Raw genomic sequence first — 23,798 nt, 5'->3', positions numbered from 1 at the left:
CTTATATGAATGAATGAAGGTTTTGCAATAGCTCAAGGCCTATAAGAGGCCTTGCACAAAGCAAGGCTGACCTTTCCCTTGCTGCCACTGCTGCATCACAGATGTGAAACAGCAAGCAGTGGAGGAAGCCTCCTCCCACAGCTCATGCAAAGAGGTCAAACAGTTGCCTTCACACTGAAAGCAGTTGTGTCAGGCCAGTGCAGGCTGCAACAAATCTCTGGAGGGCCAGAGGCTCATTGGAGACTGGGGGCTCCCTGAGGGCCGCATTGAGAGGCCTCGAGGGCCGCATGTGGCCCCAGGGCCTGGGTTTGGGCACCCCTGCCTTAGGTCATCTGAAGGGGCTCTTCTACAAGTGTTGCCTCTGTCCCAAGTGAGAGGGGTGGCGGCTCTGAGGTGCCACTACACTTCTCTGTAGTGGCAACACAACTATGGAATTCCCTTCCAGAGGAATTAAGAACTACTCCCTCCCTCATAGCTTTATGGTGAGAGCTCAAACATACCTGATTCATGTGCCATTTGGTTGCTGAGTAGATATTGGACCTCTGCGCCTCTGAAATACGGACATGACTTGATAGCTTCCCTGGAATTAGTTGTTGCCCAGTGGCTCAATAATATGTGTTAGGTCTTGCTTTGTTTTTATTTTTATGTTTCACCGTTTAATGTTTAATGCTTCTTATCTGTTATGATACTTCGTACTTTATTATAGAGCATTGTAAACCGTCTTGGGCATTTACTTTGGCATAGGAAAGGCAGGATATAAATTTCTCTAATAATAATTGCTAAAGTACAATATCTCCACAACTTGGTTTCAGGTATTTCTGCATGCCCCCCACCCTATAGATTGAACAAGACAAACACAAGGGTCCAATGTGTAAATTCTCAAGGGTTTGATTCCATGGGATTGTGCTTAATCTCTTTTTCACACTGGGAAGCTGGCCAATTACTTTAGGTGCCTAGCAACTCAGTCTAGATACCAGCTAAGCTGCTGTATGTAGAATGAAGCTGATTTAGTTCTATCATCCGCAGTGAAAAACCAATCAGTTTAAATCCAAACACTCTGGATTTAGCAATGGTGAGATTCGTCTGTTTATGGGGCTAGAGCTGAAGCTTATATCTGTGAGCCAAGGCACAGTTATGTTCACTCAAGTTCCATTAACACTGATAGAGCTTATAGTATTGGCAACCTTCAGTCTCAAAAGACTATGGTATCGCGCTCTGAAAGGTGGTTCTGGCACAGCGTCTAGTGTGGCTGAAAAGGCCAATCCGGGAGTGACAATCCCTTCCACACCGGGAGCAAGTGCAGTCTGTCCCTGGTCTGTCTCCCTGGCTATGGGCCTTCCTTCTTTGCCTCTTTTCCTCAGACTGTTGGCCAAATGTCTCTTCAAACTGGGAAAGGCCATGCTGCACAGCCTGCCTCCAAGCGGGCCGCTCAGAGGCCAGGGTTTCCCACTTGTTGAGGTCCATCCCTAAGGCCTTCAGATCCCTCTTGCAGATGTAAGCACACATAAAACTCTACATATGCTAGATTAGTGTCCTTTGCTTTCTGGTTTGAAAATGGTGGCCAGGATTCAAAATCCACTGCTACAGGCAGGACTGTTATTTTCTTGATACAAGTAACTTGGCCAAGAACCTTGAATGGTGAAAATCAAACCACATCCAAACTCTTTTTAGGACACTCAGGGCGCAATCCTATCCTGCACTGGAACAGGCAAGCCAGGAGGCTTGTGCTGTATCCAGCGCAGCTTAGGGGCCCAAAGTGGCTCAGCCAGAGGTAAGGGGAAACTTTTCCCTGGCCTCCTGAGGTGGCACAAGTCCGAGGAGAGTGACCCTCCTGGGCTGACGCAAGGGACTTGCGCTGGCCCAAGTACTTCTTTGGATTGCGCCCACAGAAGCCTATTGCTTGAACTATGTACACAACATGCTGTGAGAAAAGGTTTGTGTATCTCTATGTTGAATTGTTCAATAAATTTTTTCTTTCATTGACAAACCTTTAGTTCTTGGCCAGTGAGTGCAACAGACAATGATTAGAAAGGATACATTCAAGGTGATAAGATCTAGGACATTTGCAGAAAGCAGCCTTCCATGCTACTTCTTGGACATGGTTGTGCTTTATCAAGTGCTTGGAAAGTATCTTGGAGAAAATAAGATAGGTTTATTCCATATACTGTACACTACTTATTTTCAGCACTGAATCAGGGTAATGTCATATTGTCTTCATTGGTCCCACAGGTTGTTTCTACACACGGAGTTGAGGAATATTCACCCTTTGACATGGAATTTTTACACAGGCAGAATTTTTCCCTCACAACAACAACAACAACAACAACAACAACAACAACAACAGTATTTATATACCGCTTTTCAACAAAAAGTTCACAAAGCGGTTTACAGAGAAAATCAACTGTCTAATGGCTCCCTGCCCCAAAAGGGCTCACAATCTAAAAAGATGCAACACCAGCAGACAGCCACTAGAAAAGACACTGCTAGGGTGAGGTGGGCCAGTTACTCTCCCCCTGCTAAATAAAAGAGGAGCACCCACTTGAAAGTTAGCAGGGGTTAACCCTCACCAGTCTGGAATATATTAATTTAAAAGTGTCAGAATAAAACCAGACTCCTCTGATCAGACATATGACTTCAAATGCTTGCTCCCTTTAAGATATGCATTTGTTGATGTAATTAAGCCTCCATTTCTGATTCTCTTCATCAAAAAACATTGTGAGCACCAAAGTCCCTGTTGGCAACAGTCTGAAGCATGATACATCCTGTTTAAGAGTGTATAATAAAGAGATTCCTTTACTAATTAGTTTTTTTAAATAATTACATGATCATTGGCGCTTTCTTTATCACACCAACAGAAAGGGAATGTCCCACAGCATGGCTGCAGCCAAGGCTTCCATATACTATAGTACAGATCAAATTGATTAGGGACAGGAGTGAGTGTCCGATGGTGTTCTTCCATTGCTCTTTCAATTTGCTTTACAGTTGTATTATAGAGTGGCTCCGAATTTGGTGTCAAAGGATTGGCTTCCAAGGGGTCACGTGAGAGGTCAAAAAGCAAAGGGGGATTGTGGTAGGTTACACCTCCTCCAGAACACGGACACAGTCTTTTTCCATAACAGGCTCCAGCCTCCTTCGATGGAAAGTTTGGAGTCACATAATGGGCCTTCCAGAGAGCACCACCTCAGAGAGAAGAGATTAAACATAAAATGTAAAGCTTGACTTAAAAAATATGAATTTTCCCACCATCTGGAACTAGAGTCTAATTAGTTTAGTGGTGATAATTAGTTTACTGGTGGTAAAAGGGCATTCTGTTCAACAGCATTATCTCTTACAACTCAATGTGCTTTAGAGAACAGCCTTGTTCTTGAAAATAAGTGCTGTTGCAAAGGAAGACTTTGGTCTCCTACAGTGCAATCCAGTGTATATTCATTCAGAAGTAATTTCAACGTGCTTAGTGGGTCTTAAACCCAGGGTAAGTGTCACATGATTGCAGCCTTAGGCACTATTCATTTGTGAGTCTGTACAAGACAAAACGTTATTACAATGATCTTTAGATTTCATGCTTCTTTAGATTCCTGCACTGTGGGTTGTGGGCAGCTGTGAGACATTTATTAGGAGCTAATTTGGCAACTCTAAATCCCACAAGTGCAAAATCAGGCTTTTCAGAAGCTCCTATGTTGAAAGGCCACATTTCTTAATAGCCAACATTCTGTTTGTATAGAGCTCTAATTCTGTGGTATTCCAGGCAGTTTTTATTTCACATAGTATAAATACAGTTTTTGTTAATCTTTCTAGGTGCTGAAGATATTATGAAAACATTGTACAGTTTACTAGGACATGGGGGCTATAAGCCCTACAATTACACAGGCCAACACACATTTTGCTTCCTTAAACGTTACACCAATTCCTGGGTATATTTGGGGTGCTGATTCCAAAAATGGCATCCATTTTGCCCTAATCATGTCTAGTTTTGGAGAAACGGCATAGTTTCATTAGTGAATGGTTCAAGCAGCTTCCTCATGAGGAAGCCTACACCATGGTTTCCTCATGAGGAAGCTGCTTGAACCATTCACTAATGTAACTATGCCGTATCTCCAAAACTAGATATGATAGGGCAAAACAGATGCCATTTTTTGAATCAGCATCCCAAATTCATATTAAACCACCAAAAATTTTGGGAAAAATCTTTCCGACCCTCAATTTTGTAGGCCTGTGTTATCAATGATCAGATCAAATCATCTTCAAACTCAGATCTCATGACCACTCATAACCACATAACCAGCAGTGCTGTTGCAGTGGCCACTTTCAGGGATATCATATACCTATTGCAAAAGGGAACAATAATTTTCTTGCACACTGAAAGCTGGGGGACCTCTGCCCTCTAGTGACAAATTCTGTAATCCACACATTCAGCCTCCATTTTCAGGGCAACCAATACACATTTCTACCCAGAAAGCTGTGTGGTAAAAGAAACATGCTTATTTTCAAGTTAGCGCAAGAAGGGCTAGGCTTAATTTCTTGCTTCTTAATTTTATTGACTGACAGATTTGTACAGCAGAACAAACCCACAGAAGCCACCCAGCTAAGTCCCTGAAGGCAGACAAAACTTGTCACCCACAAAAGTGTTGGTGAAACATACTCAGGCCACTACTGCTCAGCCCACACTTGTTGTCAGCAATTGATTTACTCACTAATCTTTAGGTAAATAGTGTAGTCTCATGTAGGTATCCATCAAAATGGCTAAACTGTGGTACAAGAACTACATGTCACTTCTCTCAGTTCATGAGGAAAATGCTCAAAGTGACACTGGGCTTTGCCTCTTCTGTGATCCTTTCTCCTCAAAGGATAGCCAAAATAGTCACAGGGACCGGCACCCACATATATAAGCCCCACGTGTTATTTCTTGTACATTGTGATGGGTGGGTAGTGGCATATCTAGTGCCAGTGATACCAAGGGAAGACTGCTCCCACCACCCTGCCCTTGGCTGCTAGAAACCTTGGATACACTTGGCCTCTGCCTTGAGATCCTCTGGTCAGTCCTCAGGTCTATTTAGAATTTGAAGTGGACCTGGCCTCTGCTTCAAGATTCCCCTCAGAGGAGGAGGCCAGATCCACCCAGCATCTGAAGGGACAGGCATGCTAGCACCCCCTTATGGTGTGCACCCAGGACAGACTGCACCCCACCCCAGTCTTGGTATACTACTATGGGTAGCAGGTACACAGACAATGCTTTAGAACATGCACATGATTTCAAGAATCGTATGCATGAACCTCTGTAAGCTGAGCAGAAGAACTCTGAAGTGCAGTCTCTTTTATGGAAAGAGCAACTGCCCCTATTCAACCCAGTAAAGCATTCCTCAGTGACTGCTGCTTTGGTCTCTCTTGTGCTTCTTTGATTGTGATCTCCTTTGGGAAGGGGAACTATTTCCTCATTCCTTTTGCCATAAAGTAGAATAATGAAAATGTTAGCTTCCTTCCCCCCCATCCCCAAATAGTCAATGGTAGTGTCTACTCTGTGTTCTGAGATTTTGCCAAGCATTTCCAAAATGTCTTCCAGCTTAGCTTAATAACCATAAGGAATGAAACCCACTTTTAAAAAGAAACAAAGCAGAGATACAACCCAATGCCCATTTTTCCTGCTTTGTCATTTGGGAAGCAAGGGGATCCACCCATTATGGCCTTAAGGCTTTGGACAGAGCAGCAAGCAGGCTCCTGTCAAAGGTTACTTTGCTGAATGGTTTGGACTTTAAGCCAAGCATTTTATGGTATCCAAATAGATACAATTGCTATAGGGAGAACATTTTATACTCACTCTCCTTCTGGTACCAGCGCACTGCATGTAAGTAAGTCCCACAATAATGAAACATGAATTCATGCTCTGAGTGCTGCACGGCTCCTTGAAGTAATGCTAGTAGGTTTTTGCCATCAATTACCCTAACACAAAAGGAATAATACATTCAGTACAGTGGTATAAGTTGATCTTTTGATTCTTAAGCTGAATTATGTCAGAATGCCAGATGCAAGGGAGGGCACCAGGATGAGGTCTCTTGTTATCTGGTGTGCTCCCTGGGGCATTTGGTGGGCCGCTGTGAGATACAGGAAGCTGGACTAGATGGGCCTATGGCCTGATCCAGTGGGGCTGTTCTTATGTTCTTATGAGTTCCCAACAAATTCGAAGCAAAATCTGGGAGTTCTGATAAGGTAGAAGAGTTTGTTGAACTACTGAGGAATAGATATGTGGCTGCATCACCTCCAGATGGTGTCAGAGATCACCCATCAGGGGGCCCACCTGCCAGACCAACCCCTGAGTCCTCAATATCAGTGACAGAGCTTAACTTGTCATCCGAGATATGGTAGGGGCACCATAGGAGACTCAGTGCAGAGTTCTGCCCCAGGGCCTTAGCAACCTGGCCTCAGTGCTGATCGTTTCCATTGGGTTCTGACAGATGCTCTTGGTACCACCATAAGAACATAAGAACATAAGAACAGCCCCACTGGATCAGGCCATAGGCCCATCTAGTCCAGCTTCCTGTATCTCACAGCGGCCCACCAAATGCCCCAGGGAGCACACCAGATAACAAGAGACCTCGTCCTGGTGCTCTCCCCTACATCTGGCATTCTGACTTAACCCATTCCTAAAATCAGGAGGTTGCGCATACACATCATGGCTTGTACCCCATAATGGATTTTTCCTCCAGAAACTCGTCCAATCCCCTTTTAAAGGCGTCTAGGTTAGACGCCAGCACCACATCCTGTGGCACCATACTTCCTACAGACTTCAAATGTGTTTGGACTTCCACATTTTGTTCAGTTGCACCATATCGTAGGCCTGGTAGTTTCATTCTTGTTGCTGACACAGACAATGTAGTTGTTGCAAATTTATGGATTTGTTACAACAAATACAGACAAACTCAGTAGTATAAAACATCACATTAGCTAAAATTAACAAGTCAGGTAAAGCAAGACAGCACTGTCAAAAATACAGGCCTTGTCCATGAGGCTAAAAACCATTAAAACCAGACAGAAGAGGTGTTGTTTTCAGGAATGCCTTAAGGCAGACAATGTGACCTCCTTGGTAAACTGACCTCCTTGGGTAAAGCATTCCATAGACATGGTGTCAACACTGAAAAGACTTTGTTTTTGGTCATTGCCAACTGAACTTGTGTTAGTAACAGATCAGAGACCAGGGACAGAGAAGATGATCCAAAGTAAGGGCTTGGGTAGACTCATACAGGCAAAGGTGGTCCTTCCAAGTAGCCTGGTTCCAGACCATGTAGGACTTTAAAGCCAGTAACTTTGAATTGGGCCAAGAGATTTTATTATTATTATTATTATTTATATACCACTTTTCAACAAAAAGTTCACAAAGCAGTTTACACAGAGAATCAAATACTTAATGGCTTCCTGTTCCAAAAGGCTTCCTGTTCACAATCTAAAATTGCAAAAGAACACCAGTAGTCAGCCACTAGAAAATACACTGCTGGGGTGAAGGTTTTAGAAGGTTTTATGGCTGAAATCTAAGGCAGCTTGATCAACTTCTAGTCTAGTACCTGTCTTGTGGCACTGATGCCCCAGCCAAGTGTGCCACTGTGGGATAAATATCCATAAGACTTGTTGGCTCATCAATAACAGTGTTAGCAGTTACCATTCCTGGCCATCGTACTATTCCAGGCACACGTATGCCTCCTTCCCAGCCTCCCATGCCTTTTCCACCTGCCATGGAAATAGTAGAAGGCAGAAACCATTACATCTTCAGTTAAAATGACAAATGGTCAGTTCAATCAAATCACAAATTTATACGTACCTAATCCGTTCAGAAATATGTAACTTCTTTATACGTACCTAATCCGTTCAGAAGCAGTGCTTGTAACTCATTCCGAAGCCATTCCAAGTTCACCCCAGAATCACTGTAAATGCTTAATGGCTCAAGGAAAAAGTACTGTGACACAGTAAAATAGAATAAATAACACTAAGGGCACAATCCTAACCAGGGCTACTCAGAAGTAAGTCCTATTGTGTTCCGTGGGGCTTACTCTCCAGAAAGTGTGGTTAGGAGTGCAACCTTAATAACATTATACAGCATCAATAAAATGTTAATGTTGACTATAAAATTATTTTAGATGTTCTAGCATTAGATAATGAGATTTAGCACCTCAAGTCTTAGTTGCAAACTATTAGCAACAATCTCTCATTTCATTGGTTTTTCCATGAGTTTTTTTTAAACTCTTCTGTGCTTTTGAACACATACTAACTAATTTGTAGAAAAACAGCACAAAAAGAGATACACTGAGCATGACTTGCATGTGCCTTGAAAGCCTGGGAGTGCACTCCCCATCAGGCAGCGCATCTCACATAGAAAGCACCTCTTTCCCAGCCAAGCTCCATCTGCCAAGGTTTCTGAACAGCTCTTCCCCTAAAGCAATGATTTGCAACCTTTTTTGTCTCACTGCACACTGACAAGGTGCTAAAATTGTCAAGGCACACGATCTGTTTTTTGACAATTGACAAGATACATCATGCTGTTGGTGGGGGGACTCACATCCCCCAATGGCCCTACTAATAAATGATCCTACCCTAAACACTTGTGGCACACCTGCAGACCATTCGTGGCACACCAGTGTGCCACGGTACAGTGATTGAAAATGGCGGATAGATATAGGCATAGGCACTTTGTCCCTGTTTGTATCTTGGGCACAAGATGCAAATTAGTCCCCTACTCTGTCTCTGGAGCTCAAAGCAGAGTGGAAGTGCACTCACTGGTTAAAATGAGAGATAGGCCTTGCCTCTGTGAGAGACTTGGCCCCTTTTTATTCCCACCATTCCCAGACCTTATATCGAAAACCTTGGTATGGATAAAGAGGTATGGTCTTAATATGTTGTAGTACATATAAGTGAAAATCTGTATAGTGAGAGTACATATAAAGAAAGAAGTGTACAATTAATCAGTCCAATTCAAACAACCAATAGGCTGTTAGAGGTATTCTCAAAAGCCCCCTTCTGAACCCAAAAGTGAATTGTCTCCAGACCATGTTGACAGTGTAGATGCACTTCCACATGCACATGGAAGGTTTTTATAACATTCAGTGCACCACAAATAGTCTCTCTTCTCATAAATGGCTCTTTGCTCATAAGTTTAAGAGCAGGTGGCTGTGTGCATCTTACTCTACACCTGGGTAGCCTTTCACGGCACATTTTACTTCTAAAGCACAGTTTTGTTTCTCTGTGGTAGCACTTCAGAATAGGAGCTTTTGCAACTGGACAAGCCCTTTGTCATATACCAGACATACTGGTTAGTTCTGAATTAAAGGAGTTCCTTTTATCTGGTACAAGAATGGATGACATAAATAGCAGATATATGTAGTCATTCAGAATGACTGCATGAATTCACATATACCTACTACATAGGTACCTGTATTATTCTTTTTAAGAAAGCTTACAGCCATATAAGGAAAAGATCTCCTTGCAATAAAGATTCCAGAACATAGTTCATAATCCTTTAAGAGATCACTCTGTTATTTCAGAGGAATTCTATAAGGTTGGACTTCTTTGTCCATGGAGATTTGAATCAGTTCCAGAATGAATGCAGAAAACTCCAATAGAAGAAATGCAGAACCCCTCTGAAAGCAAGTCTATAATATTGTTCATTTTGTTTTGCTGCCCTCAAAGATGTCGGACATTTTTTCTTCAGTATCCCCTAAGACAGAGCTATTCAAACTGGGGCGTTGCAATGCCCAGCTTGAGAGCTCTTGCCTCTGCTCCCTTAAGGGGTGGGGGCAGGGGGAAGGCAGCGACACGATCCCCAGGATTGCGTCGCTAAGGGGGGCTGCAGGGACTGGGATGTGCTCACCAGTCCCTGCAGCAGCATCCTGGGATTGCGGGGAGCCCTGTGCAAGCACCTGCAGGGCTCCCCGACGCTCCAAAAGTGAAAGTGGAGCGGTTGTGCTCCACTTCTGCAAAACTGGAAGTGGAGCGTGATCACTTTCACTTTTAGAAGACTGGAGAGCCCTGCAGATGCTCGTGCAGGGCTTCCCGCACCCCCAACAGGCTGCTGCAGGGACTTGTGAGTGCATCCCAGTCCCTGCAGCCCCCTTAGCTGCCTTCCCCCACCTCCGCTGCCTCCCTCTCCTCCCCTGCAAGGACTTACTGCGGTCCTCAAACTACCTGAGAGTTTGAAAACCACAGCCCTATGCCGTCATATTATACTGAAACCTAAACACACCCTTATCAAGTCCAGGCATCATTACACTTTTCTTTAAGCCTCAGACTTCACAGTAGCACAAACAATTTCAAAGCTAAAACTGAAAAACAACAACAGAATATTAAATACTGCTGAGAATTTTTTTTTAAAGCAAATGGAAGTAGATCTGTGTTATGAATATATATTGGGGACCTTAAAAGAAGAAATGTAAGAGTATGAAACAACTCCAAGAACCCAGGAAAAACAAAATCTTGCTTGCAGCTAAGATCAATCACAGCCCAATCCTAATCAACTTTCCAGTCCTGATGCAGCAGTAATGCAGCCCCGAGGTAGGGATCAAATGTTCCCTAAGCTTGAGGAAGCCTCCATGACAGCTTCCCTACTACAGAATGCAGCGCACACCCCATTGGCGCAACTGCATAGATGCTGGGAGTTTGGTTAGGATTGGGCTGCCAGTTACTCAATTGGGCAGGAGATCCCAGAATGTATTTTTCTGTGTTAGAATAATATTTATGCCACCTGTCTTTACATATTCCCTCCACTAAAAAGACACGCCAAGTATTTGATAGTTTGTTCTGCCACAACTCTTTTTTTCTTCATGTAATTTGGAAAATTACAGTTGTCATTGGCTATAAAGTTGATTCATGTTGGTTCTACAGAAAAATGCTGTTTCATATAATGGGGGAGGTGCAGGGGCACCATGGAACTGTAACATGAAGAGCAGCACATAGAAGCACCTATGCATAAGTGAAGCAGCCTCTCATACCAGATTGTAACTGAGCCACAGTATATATCAGGAATATTTTTTTACAAACAAGCATTACAATAGATTCTGAATGAGACTTTTTTTAAAGGTGTCAAACACAAGATAAAATTAAGGATGTTTAATAAACTATTCAATATTCTTAATTTTACACTGTGTTTGACACCTTTAATAGAAGAGCCTGCATGTGAGATAGCATGCATGCAAGTCTTACCTTTGAATATACCATTCCAGCCACCTAGCTGGACATTTCCTTCTCTAGCTTCCAGAAAACCTCCATGATCAGATGTGAAGTAAGTAAAGGTGGAATTCTTTAAGCCTTCTTTGTCAACAGCAGCAAGAATTTTTCCTACAGCGTTAGAAAAAAAAATTCAAATGTCCATTTGAAGCTAAACAAAAATTACTTTTATACAATTCATATGTAAAGACAATGTATCATTGGTAGACATTTCAATAGCATAACACATGATCAACATGCAAGTATTCCTCTGTACTGCCTCCTGCTCTATCTCTTACTACAGTGGTTCTCTAACTTTTAGCACCAGGACTCACTTTTTAGAATGTGAATCTGTCAGGACCCTCTGGAAGTGATGTCATGACCAGAAGTGACATCAGCAACCAGGAAAATTTAACAATCCTAGGCTGCAATCCTACCCACACTTACCCAGGAATAAGTTCCATTGAATTGTTAAAAGCATATATATAGTGGCCTGTTAAAAGTACAGATCCATCACATTTTACCAAATGTAGTCACATACCATCAAGTCTAATATATTAAAAATAAAATATTGAAATGAATGGGGACCCACCTGAAATTGGCTCCCAACCCACCTAGTGGTTCCTGACCTACAATTTGAGAAACAATGTCTTTCTAGATTACTCCAGTGGCAAAACTGTACAAAGATATTCTTGGGTCTTTCAAATAAGATGTTTGAAGAAAACACAGAACAAAAGGGAATAATTTGGAGAACTGGGGAAAGCTGGAGGAAGGGATAATTTCATATTTACAAATCTCTAAGGCTGCAATCCTATCCATACTTACCTAGAAGTAAATCCCATTGACTATACTGGGACTTACTTCTGAGTAGACATGCATAGGATTGGTCTGTAATTCTCCATTCCCAAATGTCTGCAAATTAGGTTCTATAACTGGCACTCTAAAGTCCTCAGGGAATTTATAAGTCTGGAGAAAAGACAAGGGCTCCAGGAAGGCTGTTACTTCATAGTTGATGACTATGTTCCTTAGAAATACAACTCACCCACCATCCAGTCCAACTCTTCCACATTGTCTCCATACAAACCGTGCCTGCTCTTTCCACGAAACCGCTCTGTGGTGTAACACGGTGTGTGGACGTGTAAGAAAGAAACAAAGAGGAGGAATGGTCCTTGCTTGTTTCTGGATAGGAAAAGAAAAGCTTTCAGTGGTTTTTTGTTTTCCATTGCAGGAGTACCGATTAGCTAAGCAGAATTAATAGCTAAGCAGAAATTTAAACATGGTAATCCCACATCTAAACTAACCATTCTAACCACTTTACCAGAGAATTTGTTCATTTAGGCTATGGGCCAAACTCGGAGGAGAGAGTTACTTCCACCCTGTGCTAGTTCCTTAACTGAAATCATATTTCCATCCCAAAGCTGCTATTAGCAACAGCAAGGGTTTCTCCCAGTAGTGTAGCAGCCAGGTCCACCCTGGGTACCAGGCTAGAAGGGGGTGCTGCATGAGACCCAGGCAACGTGACAGTGGTGGGAGAAGCAGCACCAGCACCAGCCATGCCCACAGGTATGTAAAGGCCACCTCCATCTCCTCTTCCTTGTGTTTCAGTGAGTTTGAGATCTTGCTGTCACCCCCATTCTTTCTCCTTTATAGGCTCCACAAGGGCAGCAGCCAATTGCAAAGCTGCCACTATCTCCTCCTAACCCAGAAATGATGAAAAGACATCAAATGATGTTGTGACATCGCAATGTCTGCTCCAGGCTCTGCTGCTTTTAGAGATGCCTCTGCTTTCCCCCAACAAATCAAATCATTATTAATTACATTTCTACTCCACTCTTTCTCCAATGAGGTTAGGATAGCATGTATGAGGCATGTATGAGTACCCTGTGAAGAAGGTATAGACAAGTGAATATCTGTACATGGGTTTCCCTGGTCCTAGTCCACTATACATATAGGCTGTCAACAGTAGTTCTGTGGGGAGGAGAATGAAATAGTACAGATGGAGACTTGTTCCCTCCCCAATATTGTGACCCTATGTAGCTTCTTTAAGCTTCTATCACAACCTATATATCCATGAGAGATCCCAACTTGAAAAAGTGTACTAGGTATTGTAGAATGTACCAATCCTGTACCACAGGTTCATAATTTATAAGAGGACAGAAATGGGAAAGGGAGCGAGAAGGTATAGTGCATGCTTATTTGAAGTCCTGATAGTAAAGACTTGTTAGACTTCTACATATAGAGACCGGCTAAAATTGGGAGTTTGCATTAAGCCATCGCCAAATTGAAGATGGGAAAGGAAAAGTTCAAAACTATCTTGGTGTACCATCATGGCTTACAGAACAATTCTATGCATGTCTACCTGGAAGTAAGCCCTCTTGAGTTCCAAGAGGACTTTCTCTCACTTAATTGTGCAAAGGATTGTAGCCAAAGAGATTGAACTGTGCAGTTCAAATCATGCCTGTGTCATGAACTCACTAAATCAGGGCTGTCAAACATAAGGCCCATGAACCAGATGTGACCCCCTAGAAGCTCTTTATCTGGCCCCCTTTAAAATTGGGCTCTCCCAGAGCCACCATTTCAACAGTGCCACTTCTGCCAAAGCTTCACTTCACAGAGCACCTCGAAGCTGCTGAGCTGCAAAGTGATACTTTATCAGAAACAGTGCTGTTGAAAAGGTGGCCATACTCTCCCATATCTTGAAAACATGTTCAGGATTTGCATATTTTCTGTTCTGTCATTTGCACCTGACAAGCTCCTACTTGAGAACAAAATGCTTATTCCTGGCCTCATCTGAATAACAATATCACTTATTACTTAAAGATGTAATTTCTGGCCCTCAGCAGGTGCCATGAATGCTATTTGACCTGCTATATGAAATGAGTTTGACACCACTGCACTAGATGATCTTAGAGGCCACTCTACCTCAGCTCAGACACCAATCTGTAATACCTACTTTGCCGGATTCTTATAAAGATGACAACATGGTAACATACGTGAAATAATCAGTCTAAGGGTTTTTTTGACAGATGTTTCAAATCAGGCCATTTCTTTCAAATTTGCAAAGCATAATTACTTAAAGGGAGAGATTAAATTCATTACCGTTCAATAAATGAAACTGCCTCTTTCACTATGTTGGAGGCAGTGTGTTCTAACTTCATTGGTTGTTCAGTAATGACGTGATCTTGAAATATAATACAGTTCCAGTATCTGAAAAATTTGAACTTGCTAAACCAGTAGATAAAAAATAGGATTCCACACAAAGCAATGAAGGCAATTATTTTCCATTTCACAGACCACACACCAGTTATTTTTCCCAGCAGAAGAGTAAACACCAAAAGAGCAATTATCTGTGTGCAAAACCAATATGTAGCTCGCAACTGTATCCCAGTCTCAGGATTCTTGCCAATTTGACATTCATTCACAAGTGTAAAAGGGATGCCGTAAAAATAATCAAAGCCATGGTTTAACGGATGGTGGCAGTGATCTTTGTGAGATTCACAGTTCAAACCCTGGTGCCATTTTCCTGTAAAGTAAAAAATCAATAGCTTAAGTTGTGATCAACCCAATAGCAGTTCTTTAACTACCCAGATTTGTTAATTTTCTGTTACAGAAGTTAGATCCAATAAGTATGGATAAACAAATTGATACTCATCACATTTATTTGAAAAAAAATCCTCAAGGTCAAAACATAACAATATGCTATAAAGACAATATAACAAAGTTATTGAACCCACAAAATTAAATTTTATTTAATAAAGGGAAATAGAATAAGTTGGTTGTCAAGCCTTAATCTCACTCCCCCTTTTTTTACATTTTACTCTGAAAAAAATGGGTTTCTAAGGCAGAATTGCATTTCTAAAAGAAAAAAATTCTTGAAAAAATCTTTGCAATCTGCAAAGTTCAAGGTGGCTCACAAAATTTGATAAACACAAAACAAAAGCCCATATCAACAAAGGACATCTATAGTAGGAGCAAGAATCAACAGAATGGACAAATAAACATACAAAGGCTTTCACAGCTGGAATCCATATTGAATTATAAACAGTTTTTTGGGCTGGGTGCCGTGGTCTAGCTTTTTTACCTAATGAACCTAAATAATCCTGAAATGGGGGGGGGGGGTAGTGTAGTTTAGTGTAGTTTATCACCACACTAAAACGAAGTTACAAAACTGAAAATTGAAAATTAACAACTAAAACTCAGCATTAAGAGCTAAAACTAAAAAAACTAACACTAAAAACTAAGTGCTTAACAAAAGACTGAAAACCAAGCTAAAACCGCACCAAAGACCAGTGCCTTTCTCCCGTATATCAAACATTTCACAGATCGTATAGGAAGACTGCTGCAGAAGGTAAATATCAAGCCAATTTACAAACCAACAGTCAAGCTATAGGAGATCCTGCAACCACCAAAAGATGAAAGAGATCCACGTTTACAGGCAGGGGTATACCGGATCCCATGTTGCTGTGGGAAGGTATACATTGGCACTACAAAAAGAAGTATACAGACCTGAGTGAAGGAACATGAAAGACATTGGCCCAAATCCTAACCAATTTTACAGCACTGGCATAGCTGTGCCAATGGGACATGTGCAGCATCCTGTAGTTGGGTGGCATTCACAGAGCTTCCTCAAAGTAAGGGAATGCTTGTTCCCTTACTTCGAAGCTACATTCCTCCAATGTCAGTACTAGAAAGTGGGTTAGGATTGCACAAATTATAGTTTAAAACAGATTGAAAAATCAGCAACTGCAGAACACTCAGTGACAGCAGGACATAAAGTGGATTTTGAACACACTGAGTTGTTGTCTAATTCTATACATTACCATGCATGTATGCATAGAGAAGCGATTGAAATATATAAGCTTCAAAACAATCTGAATAGGAAAGAAGAAACAATTAGAGTTAATAATGCAGGTTACCAGCCCTGAAAAATGCTACTCAAGAGAGTAAGGAGCCAGGTAGGGCTAACAGTTCACAACAATGTTCCTAATTCAATGGGCAATCAGTCACAACCTGTATAAGAGCAGCACCAAGTTCCAGTGTCTGAGGAAGCTTACTAAAGCTGTGAGTGAACTGTCAAGTTTCAGTTCCTAGTTTCTTGTTTTTAGCCTTTAGTTTTAAATCTTAGTTTTTTTAGCTTCAAGTGTGGTTTTGATTTTTAATTCTTAGCGTTGTTAATTTTTTAGGTTGAGTTTTAGGATTGGTTTAGGTTCATTAGGTAAAAAAAGCTAGACTATGGCACCCGGCCCAAAAAACTGCTTATAGTTCAAAATAGAATGGGCAGAGGCAGCCAAAGCAGCATTCAATTACAAATCAAAAAAGATCAAGGCATCTGAAGAAGGCATTTTTTACAAGAAGAGAACTACTTTGGCCTCACCTAAAACTAGTAGGGAAGAAGCAAGGCAAACCTGAGGGACATGCTGGCACATGCAATATTGTTTGCTGGGGAAGGAATCAAATGATGATATACCATGAAGATGAATAATCTCCCTCCTGCTATTCTGCCCTTCTCCCACCACCATATCTCCATTTACCCATAACCGTCCATATGTTTTCTCTATCCTCCTCCTCAACTTGGGCCTCTTCACCCCTCATGCATATAACTACATTAAACATTCTCCAAAGGTGGCAATGAGCTCTAATTAGAGGACTCACAACATCCCTGCAGTCACCGGAGTTTTCTCTCACAAAATCTACAGTACCACAACAACCCAGAAACAGAAAGAAATGTATGCCTATTCTCTCTGAGCACCACCTTCCAAAGTCAGGATGATATAATACATGGTTTTCTCAAGTGGGGAAGCAATTGGATCATAATCATAATTTTCCCTGAGTGGAGAAGCAACTGGAACGCATGCGCCGTAATGACATCCTGATGCTGCATGGTGTCATGACATCACAGCGTTGTCATGTATGCCAAAAGCCCTGGGTACACCTGTCAGGCACTTTTCCACAGAAGGAAGAAGACAGACAGGAGACCCAGAAAAAGAGTCTGAAACACAGAAACTTTGGTCAAATTCTGAAACTTGACAAGAAAAAGTAGCGTGTACATACTGTACCTATAAGACCAGTGGCATAGCCGTGTTGCTGTAATAACTTAGCAAATGTTGTTTCATTTGGGGGAAGCCCTCCTGAAATACCAAGTGGAATGATGACACGGTGCTCAGTTCTGGATGTCATGCCTAAAAGTCAAAGGGAAAGAAAAATTAGCCTATCCATGCCTAGAGGGGGAAAGGTCAGAAGGGGTAGCAGTTGTTCATTTTCTAGAAGCTGCAAGGACACAGAAGACTGTCTTGCAATGACTCCAGCAACCAAATGGAAAATATCACCAGGCTTCGCTGCTTGCTTGAAGACACTGCTAGTTTGACCTGTGACCTGTGTTCATCGTCCTGCAGTATCCAGAATGTAAGGGGAACTCCTACAGTTGCTGCTCAGTGACAAGGCATTGCAATAATTCCTCAGGAACATTACAGCCTGAGTGTTGAGATGGTCAGACTGTGCTGACTCATGGTAGGCATAAATAGCCTAGAGCAGGGTGGCCCAACTTTGAATACTACGGGAGCTGCAAGACCCCAGCGTCACCCCCCCCCCCGACATGGAAATAATTGGCTGCAATGTGAAGTCACTCAGCCGAATCAGGTGGTAGAAGAAGGAGGCAGAGGCAGAAGCGGCAGTGGGACTTTTCAATCTCCCTGCCAAAGGAGAAGCTAGATTGGTGTGACAGAGAGATTGCAAAGCCACTGAAGTGGGAGGAGGCGGTGTGTGTGGTGGGGCTTTTTGAGGGCAACCAAAACAGGCCTTGTGGGCTGCATGTGGTCTGTGGGCTGCAGGTTGGACCACCCTGGTCTATTCAGAATACTACTGAACTATACTATAGAATACTGGAACCCTGTGCTGCTTGGTGTTTGACCAAGAGGCAGATGGGTCTTGCTATGCTTAGAGTCCATTAAAGAATGTGGCAGAACAACTGTGTTAGAGGATGTTTCCATAAGTATGCTGCCGCCGGGTGTAGATTGGATCTGGCAATGGCTGTGGTGAACTTCTGCTTTGTGCATCACTGGCAGGGCAGGATTTCGCCCTGGGAACATAAACATCAGTCATCCACGAAAGATGATGCCAACCTGATCGGATGGGATATCTGCCAGTCAGAAAAGCTGCTCTGCTTGGTGAACAAAGTGAGGCTGCAGAAATGTGTTGAGTGAATTTTACTCCTTCTTTTGCTAGCTGGTCAATATTGGGGGTCCTAAAATTAAAAATGGAAATTGATATATTACTATGAGGAAAGAACACGTACCATCTGGTCTGCAGGAAACTTGTGGATTTGTGAAAAAAAAAAAGAGGAACATGTAACTTTCTTTTCATAAATGGTCAATCCTAGAGCTTAATCACTGGAGCAATACTGGAGAATCAAGACAAGCTTTGTACTGTATAATAATCTGGTGACACTATATGAAAACCCAATTTCTTTTATATAAACACACAAAAAATTATGGAACACTCTCTGATCTAACTTCATGAGTAAGATTTTTCACCAACATAAAATACAGGCCTGCCACTAGACCACAAAATCCAATAGGACTAAGAAAGTCCAAAGAAGACATGGCAAGAGAAAAGAAACAGCATTTTCAAACTGGAGGCACATTGTTTCTATGAACAACTCACAAGAAAGAGAAAACAAAGCAAGGTCTCTGTAATGCAAACAAGTATGTAAATTTTATGTGTACCTAATTCAACCCTTATTTGTGAAAATGCCCTTAGTGTCCTTTGGGCTGCCACAATTCCTAACTGAATACTTACCAGTATTTCTTTGACTCACAATACAATGTTTTCCATTTATTTTTGAATTTATATGCCACCATTCTTGTCTCCAGAACACCCCCAGTTTCAGTTCAGTTTTCCTATAGTCATGAAGATGGATAATCTCTCTCCTGTTATTCTGCCCCTCTCCCACCACCATATCTCTATCTACCCCAAACGGTCCATGTGGTGGCTTTATCCTCTTCCTCAAATTGGGCTACTTCACCCCTTAAGCATATAACTACACTAAACGTTCTCCAAAGGTGGGAATGAGCAATATGTGAGTTCTCTACTGACATTGTCCCTGCAATCACCAGGGGTTTCTCTCACAACCACCCATACACAGAAAGAAATGAATGCATGTGTAGAAAATTTTCCTGTGCAGATGGTTTTGTTAGTTTCTTCCTTTAAGGATTATATCAGTTTTATTGTTAAGTCAGTGCCTTGTTTAGGGGGCGGTTTCCTTGGACTTTACACATGGAGGGCCCGTATGAACATTAAAACTCCAACTAAGGGAATAAATGACATAATGCCCCAATCTTAACTATATCTATGGTAGTGGGGTGGGGTAAGCAGAAGTTGTAAGTAATATTTTTTACTTAGCTCCCCATAAAGCACCTGGTACCAATGGGTTTCCTTGGATGTATGCCAGCTATTTAGCTGGTGTAAGTCCGAGCAGGGAGGGCAAGGAAAAGGTGGTTGGATCCAGGCATGCGTGACTGCTGCTGAGGTCTACGTTCTCTTGCTCTCAAACTGCCCCAGCCCAGCCCACTCTGCACCCCCATCTTCTCCTGAACTGCCCCCACCTCCACCTTACCTGTTCTGGTGTAGGCTGGGTGAACAGGGCCTCTGGCCCTGGCAGGGCCTCTGGCCATTTGTACAGGTGGCCCTGCAGAGCACAACAGCATTGTGCATTTTGCAACACCAGACTGGGACTTAACGGACTTAACGGACTTAACGGTGGTTAACGGACTTAACGGACTTAACGTTAACGGTGGTTAACGGACTTAACGGACTTAACGGGACTTAACGGTGGTGGATTGCAAGATCCGCCACCATAAGCCCTCAGTGGGATTGGGCTGTAGTAGAGGGTAAACCGAGAAGCCAAACCTCAAATTAACATTTATTACCCAGGCTTCTTAGATGTTTTTTTGTTAAGGTTACACTTACCTGATTGTATCATTCCCAAAGCAACCCAAATCACCATACCCAAGATCATCGGCCATCATGAGCAGAATGTTGGGTCTTGACACGTTCAGTCCGTTTGTTTGGCAAAGAAAGAAGAAAACTAGCAAAACGGCTAGAAGGCATCTGCATGAACAAAAGCAAAACCATCTGGTGGATTAAAACCAAGACTGCAGTTTTTGCAGTAATTTGTGACAGGAGAAATCATGAAGAGGAGAAATTCTCTTTTCTTTTTCAAAAGTGACTTTTTTTTTTTGAGAGGGGAAGTAACCCTCCCTTCCCACACACACTGATGTACTAAACTTCCTTCAGGACACTCTTTAACTATAAATCTGACCACAACATTATTTAATATCAAACAAAACCCTGCTACATTAATTGTTTTTAATCACAAGTGTAGATCTTTTAATCACAAGTAACTCAAATTCAACAGTACCCAAGAAGATAAGGTGCTTTCTCACCGTGACGTTAGAGTCATTTGAAGTTGCAAGATGAGACTAATATTGGCTACTTGTACCCATCTTAAGAGCTACCAGAAGGAACATTACCACGGCATTACCTAAGCAAGATCTGTGAGCTGCTAGTTGCTCATCCAGCTTACATTTATATATGGTCACAATGGCTTGTAAAAATGAAAAAGCATCCTCTGTGGTATTTCTAACTTTGGGAGCCAAGAAAATGTTTCTTCTTATGTCCAATAAGATACTAGAGTAATTGCAGCCTGGATTATTGTGTCCTGGTCAAATGCACCCTGGTCACTGGCATTCTTGGACATTCATGTAAGGGTTTTTTGGTTTGTTAGTGGGATGCATCCTAGTTATTTGCATCCCACTATAACTGGGCAACAAACTATAACTAGGCAACAAACCCTATGTTATATCTTAGTCCAGCCCTAACCCTAACCTCAACCATACCTTTGCGTTTTAAAAATGTAAAAACTGCATGTAATATATTGGGACACAAATTCCAGGATGTAAAAAGAATCAACACCAGTGTCTCATACTGAGACACAGTTGTCTAGGAGGCAGTAATCCTGTCACTGTCCAATAATTCTGTTGCATATTGTGTGGGAAGTTGTACATGAAGGTTGTATGATAAAAGAATAAGCGACAAGTAATTATTGGGTGCACGTCTCCAAGATTTCTCTTAACAAATGGACTGAAAGGAAAATGAATGAAGCTTCACTCAGGATGATAAACTGGGAGTTTGGTATTTTGGAAGGTCACACACTTAATGCTAACCTTTAATAAACAAAGGAAAAATGAATAAACATGAGCCATTTCTATGCATGCATGCCAGATAAATTCTGCCTCTGTAAACTAAAGTATAAATTCTTACAAATAATAATCTGCATAACTAATAGATATAAAGTGACAGACATGGAAACCTTGCATGAAAGTTTTCAGTTCTTGTTTGGAAAACCTTCCAAAATTCATTCACACAGAAATTGGGCTCTCAGAGAGTGATAATTGGGCTCTCCCATATCTTGAAAAGATAATCACAATTTGCATATTTCCTCTTCTGTCATTTATAACTAATAAGTTCCTAGGTGAAAACAAAAGTGCTTATTTGTGAGCATCATCTGCTTAATGATGTCACTTCAATCTTAATGACATCACTTATGGCCATCAGCAGGCATGGTAAATGCTATTTGGCCCACTGCATGAAACAAGTTTAACACCTCTGCTTTAGATCATCTATACCTCTTTTTCTACTCTGTCCTTTTCTTTTTCCAACCCAGTGACTGGGAGGAGCAGCAGTAGAAGGTAGGTGGGCAGCAGTGTTCCCTCTATGCGGTCTGTGCTGCTGCATGGACCCGTTCTGTGGCTAAGCAGTAGAGTCTTCGGATGCTTGGTGATGATGTCATATCACATATATGTCATCGCCAGACTTCTGGGATAGTCAAGCTACATGAACCTCAGTTTCAAGCTGTACTAGAGGAAACACTGGTGGGCAAAGATTGGCATCCCTTGTCAATCTCCCACCTGAGGCAACTGCTTCAGTCAGCCTTATGGACAGAACAGCCCTGGCTGTCTTACCTCAGGGCAGCTTGGTATTCATCTGTATCATCCAGCCAAATGCTGGATGTGCAGTACTGCAGATGTGTGATAAGATGATCATCTGTTCGGACTCACCAGTAATGTCATATTCTCAGAGCAATCACTTCCCTTCAGCCTTAGAATTCCTTTGGGTGAGCTAAGAACTGATGAACTACCACAGAGGCTATTACTCTACATGGAACTCCACACCACGTCAGCTGTTCATCTTCAAAGTACATTGCCCATACGCACCTTAAGCTTTGGGTGTGCAGTATGCACATACTACCCCACAAATAGTTGGGCTTCTTCTCTTCCCTTAGCAACATGCTGAAGCAATTGAAAAGCAATTGTATTGCCTGCAGCATCTTTGGTGAGCTAAAATATAGCCCATTGATACTTAATAAATAAATTAACTGCATAGCATATATTCATTTCCACATTCACCAGTACAAGTCAGGAGACAACAAAAGATACATTTTAATACATTAACACTATCTGAGTTTATCTGCGCTGCAGCCACATTCACATGGCAAATACTCCTCCTGGTCAATTCTGCAAAAACCAAGAAATTACAAGGAAGTGACTGGTAAAGCAGAGCATTAGCTGCTGTTTGTAGAACAGGATATTATCTTTAAAACTTAACACCCAACACACACACTTGAACATTCCTCTCTTACCTAGAGATTCCTCTTTTCATTTTGCTCAGTATCCTCAGTCCTCTAGGCCTTAGGAAGTGATGTACCTAGAATAGCCTTCTGGTTTTCTCCTTTTTTTGACAGTTTTGAGCCTATTTCCCCACCCAGCTTGGGGTATCACACTGTTTGCTTAATCGTTTGCCAAACAAACTGCTGTGCAGTGCAACATTATTTGCTGTTAAAAATTGACAGGAAGCCCTGAACAGCAGTGCGCAAAGTCCATCCCAGACGCTTGAATACCTAGAGTGATCACTTTCACCTACCTTATGAACCCCTTGACTTTTACATCAGGTTCTCTTACGGTTGCATCCCATCACTCCAGGGATCTGTGTCAATGTGCCAATAATAAATTATCTACCGGTACTCTTCTCCCATGTTGTTCCTGAAAGAGATCTTGGTTAACTTTATTCCCTGAGTAATTTTAGGTACTGCCTTTTGCTTTCTCCTTACGCTTTTGTGAAATTTATTTCATATATGATATCTTTTTCCACATTATGTTCTAATTCAGTCGCTGCCATTACCCAAAGTTAGGAAACCCAGGTCAGACAGAAAGAGGATGTCTGGGAAAAGCCCCTCACCCAGGTAAACCTTGGGACTTCTCTTAACTACCCAACAATAAATAGTAGTGAAACAAGACAGTGAGAGAGGCAGGACCATCCTGCTTCCTTTCAAGTCACTTTAGATAAGACAGGAAAAATCAGTAAAAACATAAAGAGTTACAAAAGTTATGAATCACAAAGTAATAATTGCAAGTGATGTGGAAAAAAAAATGGATCTTTTGGCAAAATAGAAAAAGGGGATGAAGGGGTAGAAAGGTTAGCAATGGAATTTACAAGAAAAGTTCAAAATAAATCCTGTTGTGACTAAACTACATGTGTGCCCTTCTCCATTTTCTTCTGCTATCCCA

At 41.9% G+C, this 23,798-nt stretch overlaps 2 protein-coding genes across 5 annotated transcripts in view; one reads left to right on the top strand and one right to left on the bottom strand.

Moving 5' to 3' along the window:
* GYG2 (glycogenin 2) overlaps nucleotides 1-23,798 on the top strand; it is a 74,015-nt gene that overhangs the window by 25,529 nt on the left and 24,688 nt on the right. For 3 of the 4 annotated variants that reach the window (XM_066622635.1, XM_066622636.1, XM_066622637.1), the window contains exon 11: nucleotides 2,230-2,782. The exons of the other annotated variant lie outside the window; for it this stretch is intronic. In XM_066622635.1, the coding sequence (XP_066478732.1) occupies nucleotides 2,230-2,409 (180 nt within the window). In that variant the 3' untranslated portion in view covers nucleotides 2,410-2,782. Of the gene's footprint in view, nucleotides 1-2,229; nucleotides 2,783-23,798 lie in introns of those variants that run through there. 4 annotated transcript variants of the gene reach the window in all.
* On the bottom strand, nucleotides 2,810-23,266 carry LOC136643819 (arylsulfatase H-like). Its single transcript, XM_066619181.1, has 11 exons — nucleotides 23,250-23,266; nucleotides 22,874-22,915; nucleotides 20,143-20,283; nucleotides 18,297-18,418; nucleotides 17,235-17,357; nucleotides 14,278-14,701; nucleotides 12,221-12,357; nucleotides 11,176-11,310; nucleotides 7,551-7,713; nucleotides 5,813-5,934; nucleotides 2,810-3,180 (listed from the first exon to the last, which is right to left on the bottom strand). The coding sequence occupies exons 1-11, from the start codon at nucleotides 23,264-23,266 to the stop codon at nucleotides 2,810-2,812; spliced, it is 1,797 nt and encodes a 598-aa protein (XP_066475278.1).

The sequence above is a fragment of the Tiliqua scincoides genome, chromosome 3 (assembly GCF_035046505.1).
Source record: "Tiliqua scincoides isolate rTilSci1 chromosome 3, rTilSci1.hap2, whole genome shotgun sequence".
Lineage (NCBI taxonomy): Eukaryota > Metazoa > Chordata > Lepidosauria > Squamata > Scincidae > Tiliqua > Tiliqua scincoides.
The sequence above is the reverse complement of the archived record's forward strand: the minus strand, read 5'-3'. Positions and strand labels throughout refer to the sequence as shown.

Bases quoted from the DNA above. Each gene is read 5' to 3' on its own strand.
- LOC136643819 (XM_066619181.1), bottom strand. The intron at 18,419-20,142 runs GTAAGTGTAACC...TTTTAATTTTAG, and splicing joins TTTGGGAATGATACAATCAG to GACCCCCAATATTGACCAGC. The intron at 3,181-5,812 runs GTGAGTATAAAA...CTTCTCTCTGAG, and splicing joins GCGCTGGTACCAGAAGGAGA to GTGGTGCTCTCTGGAAGGCC.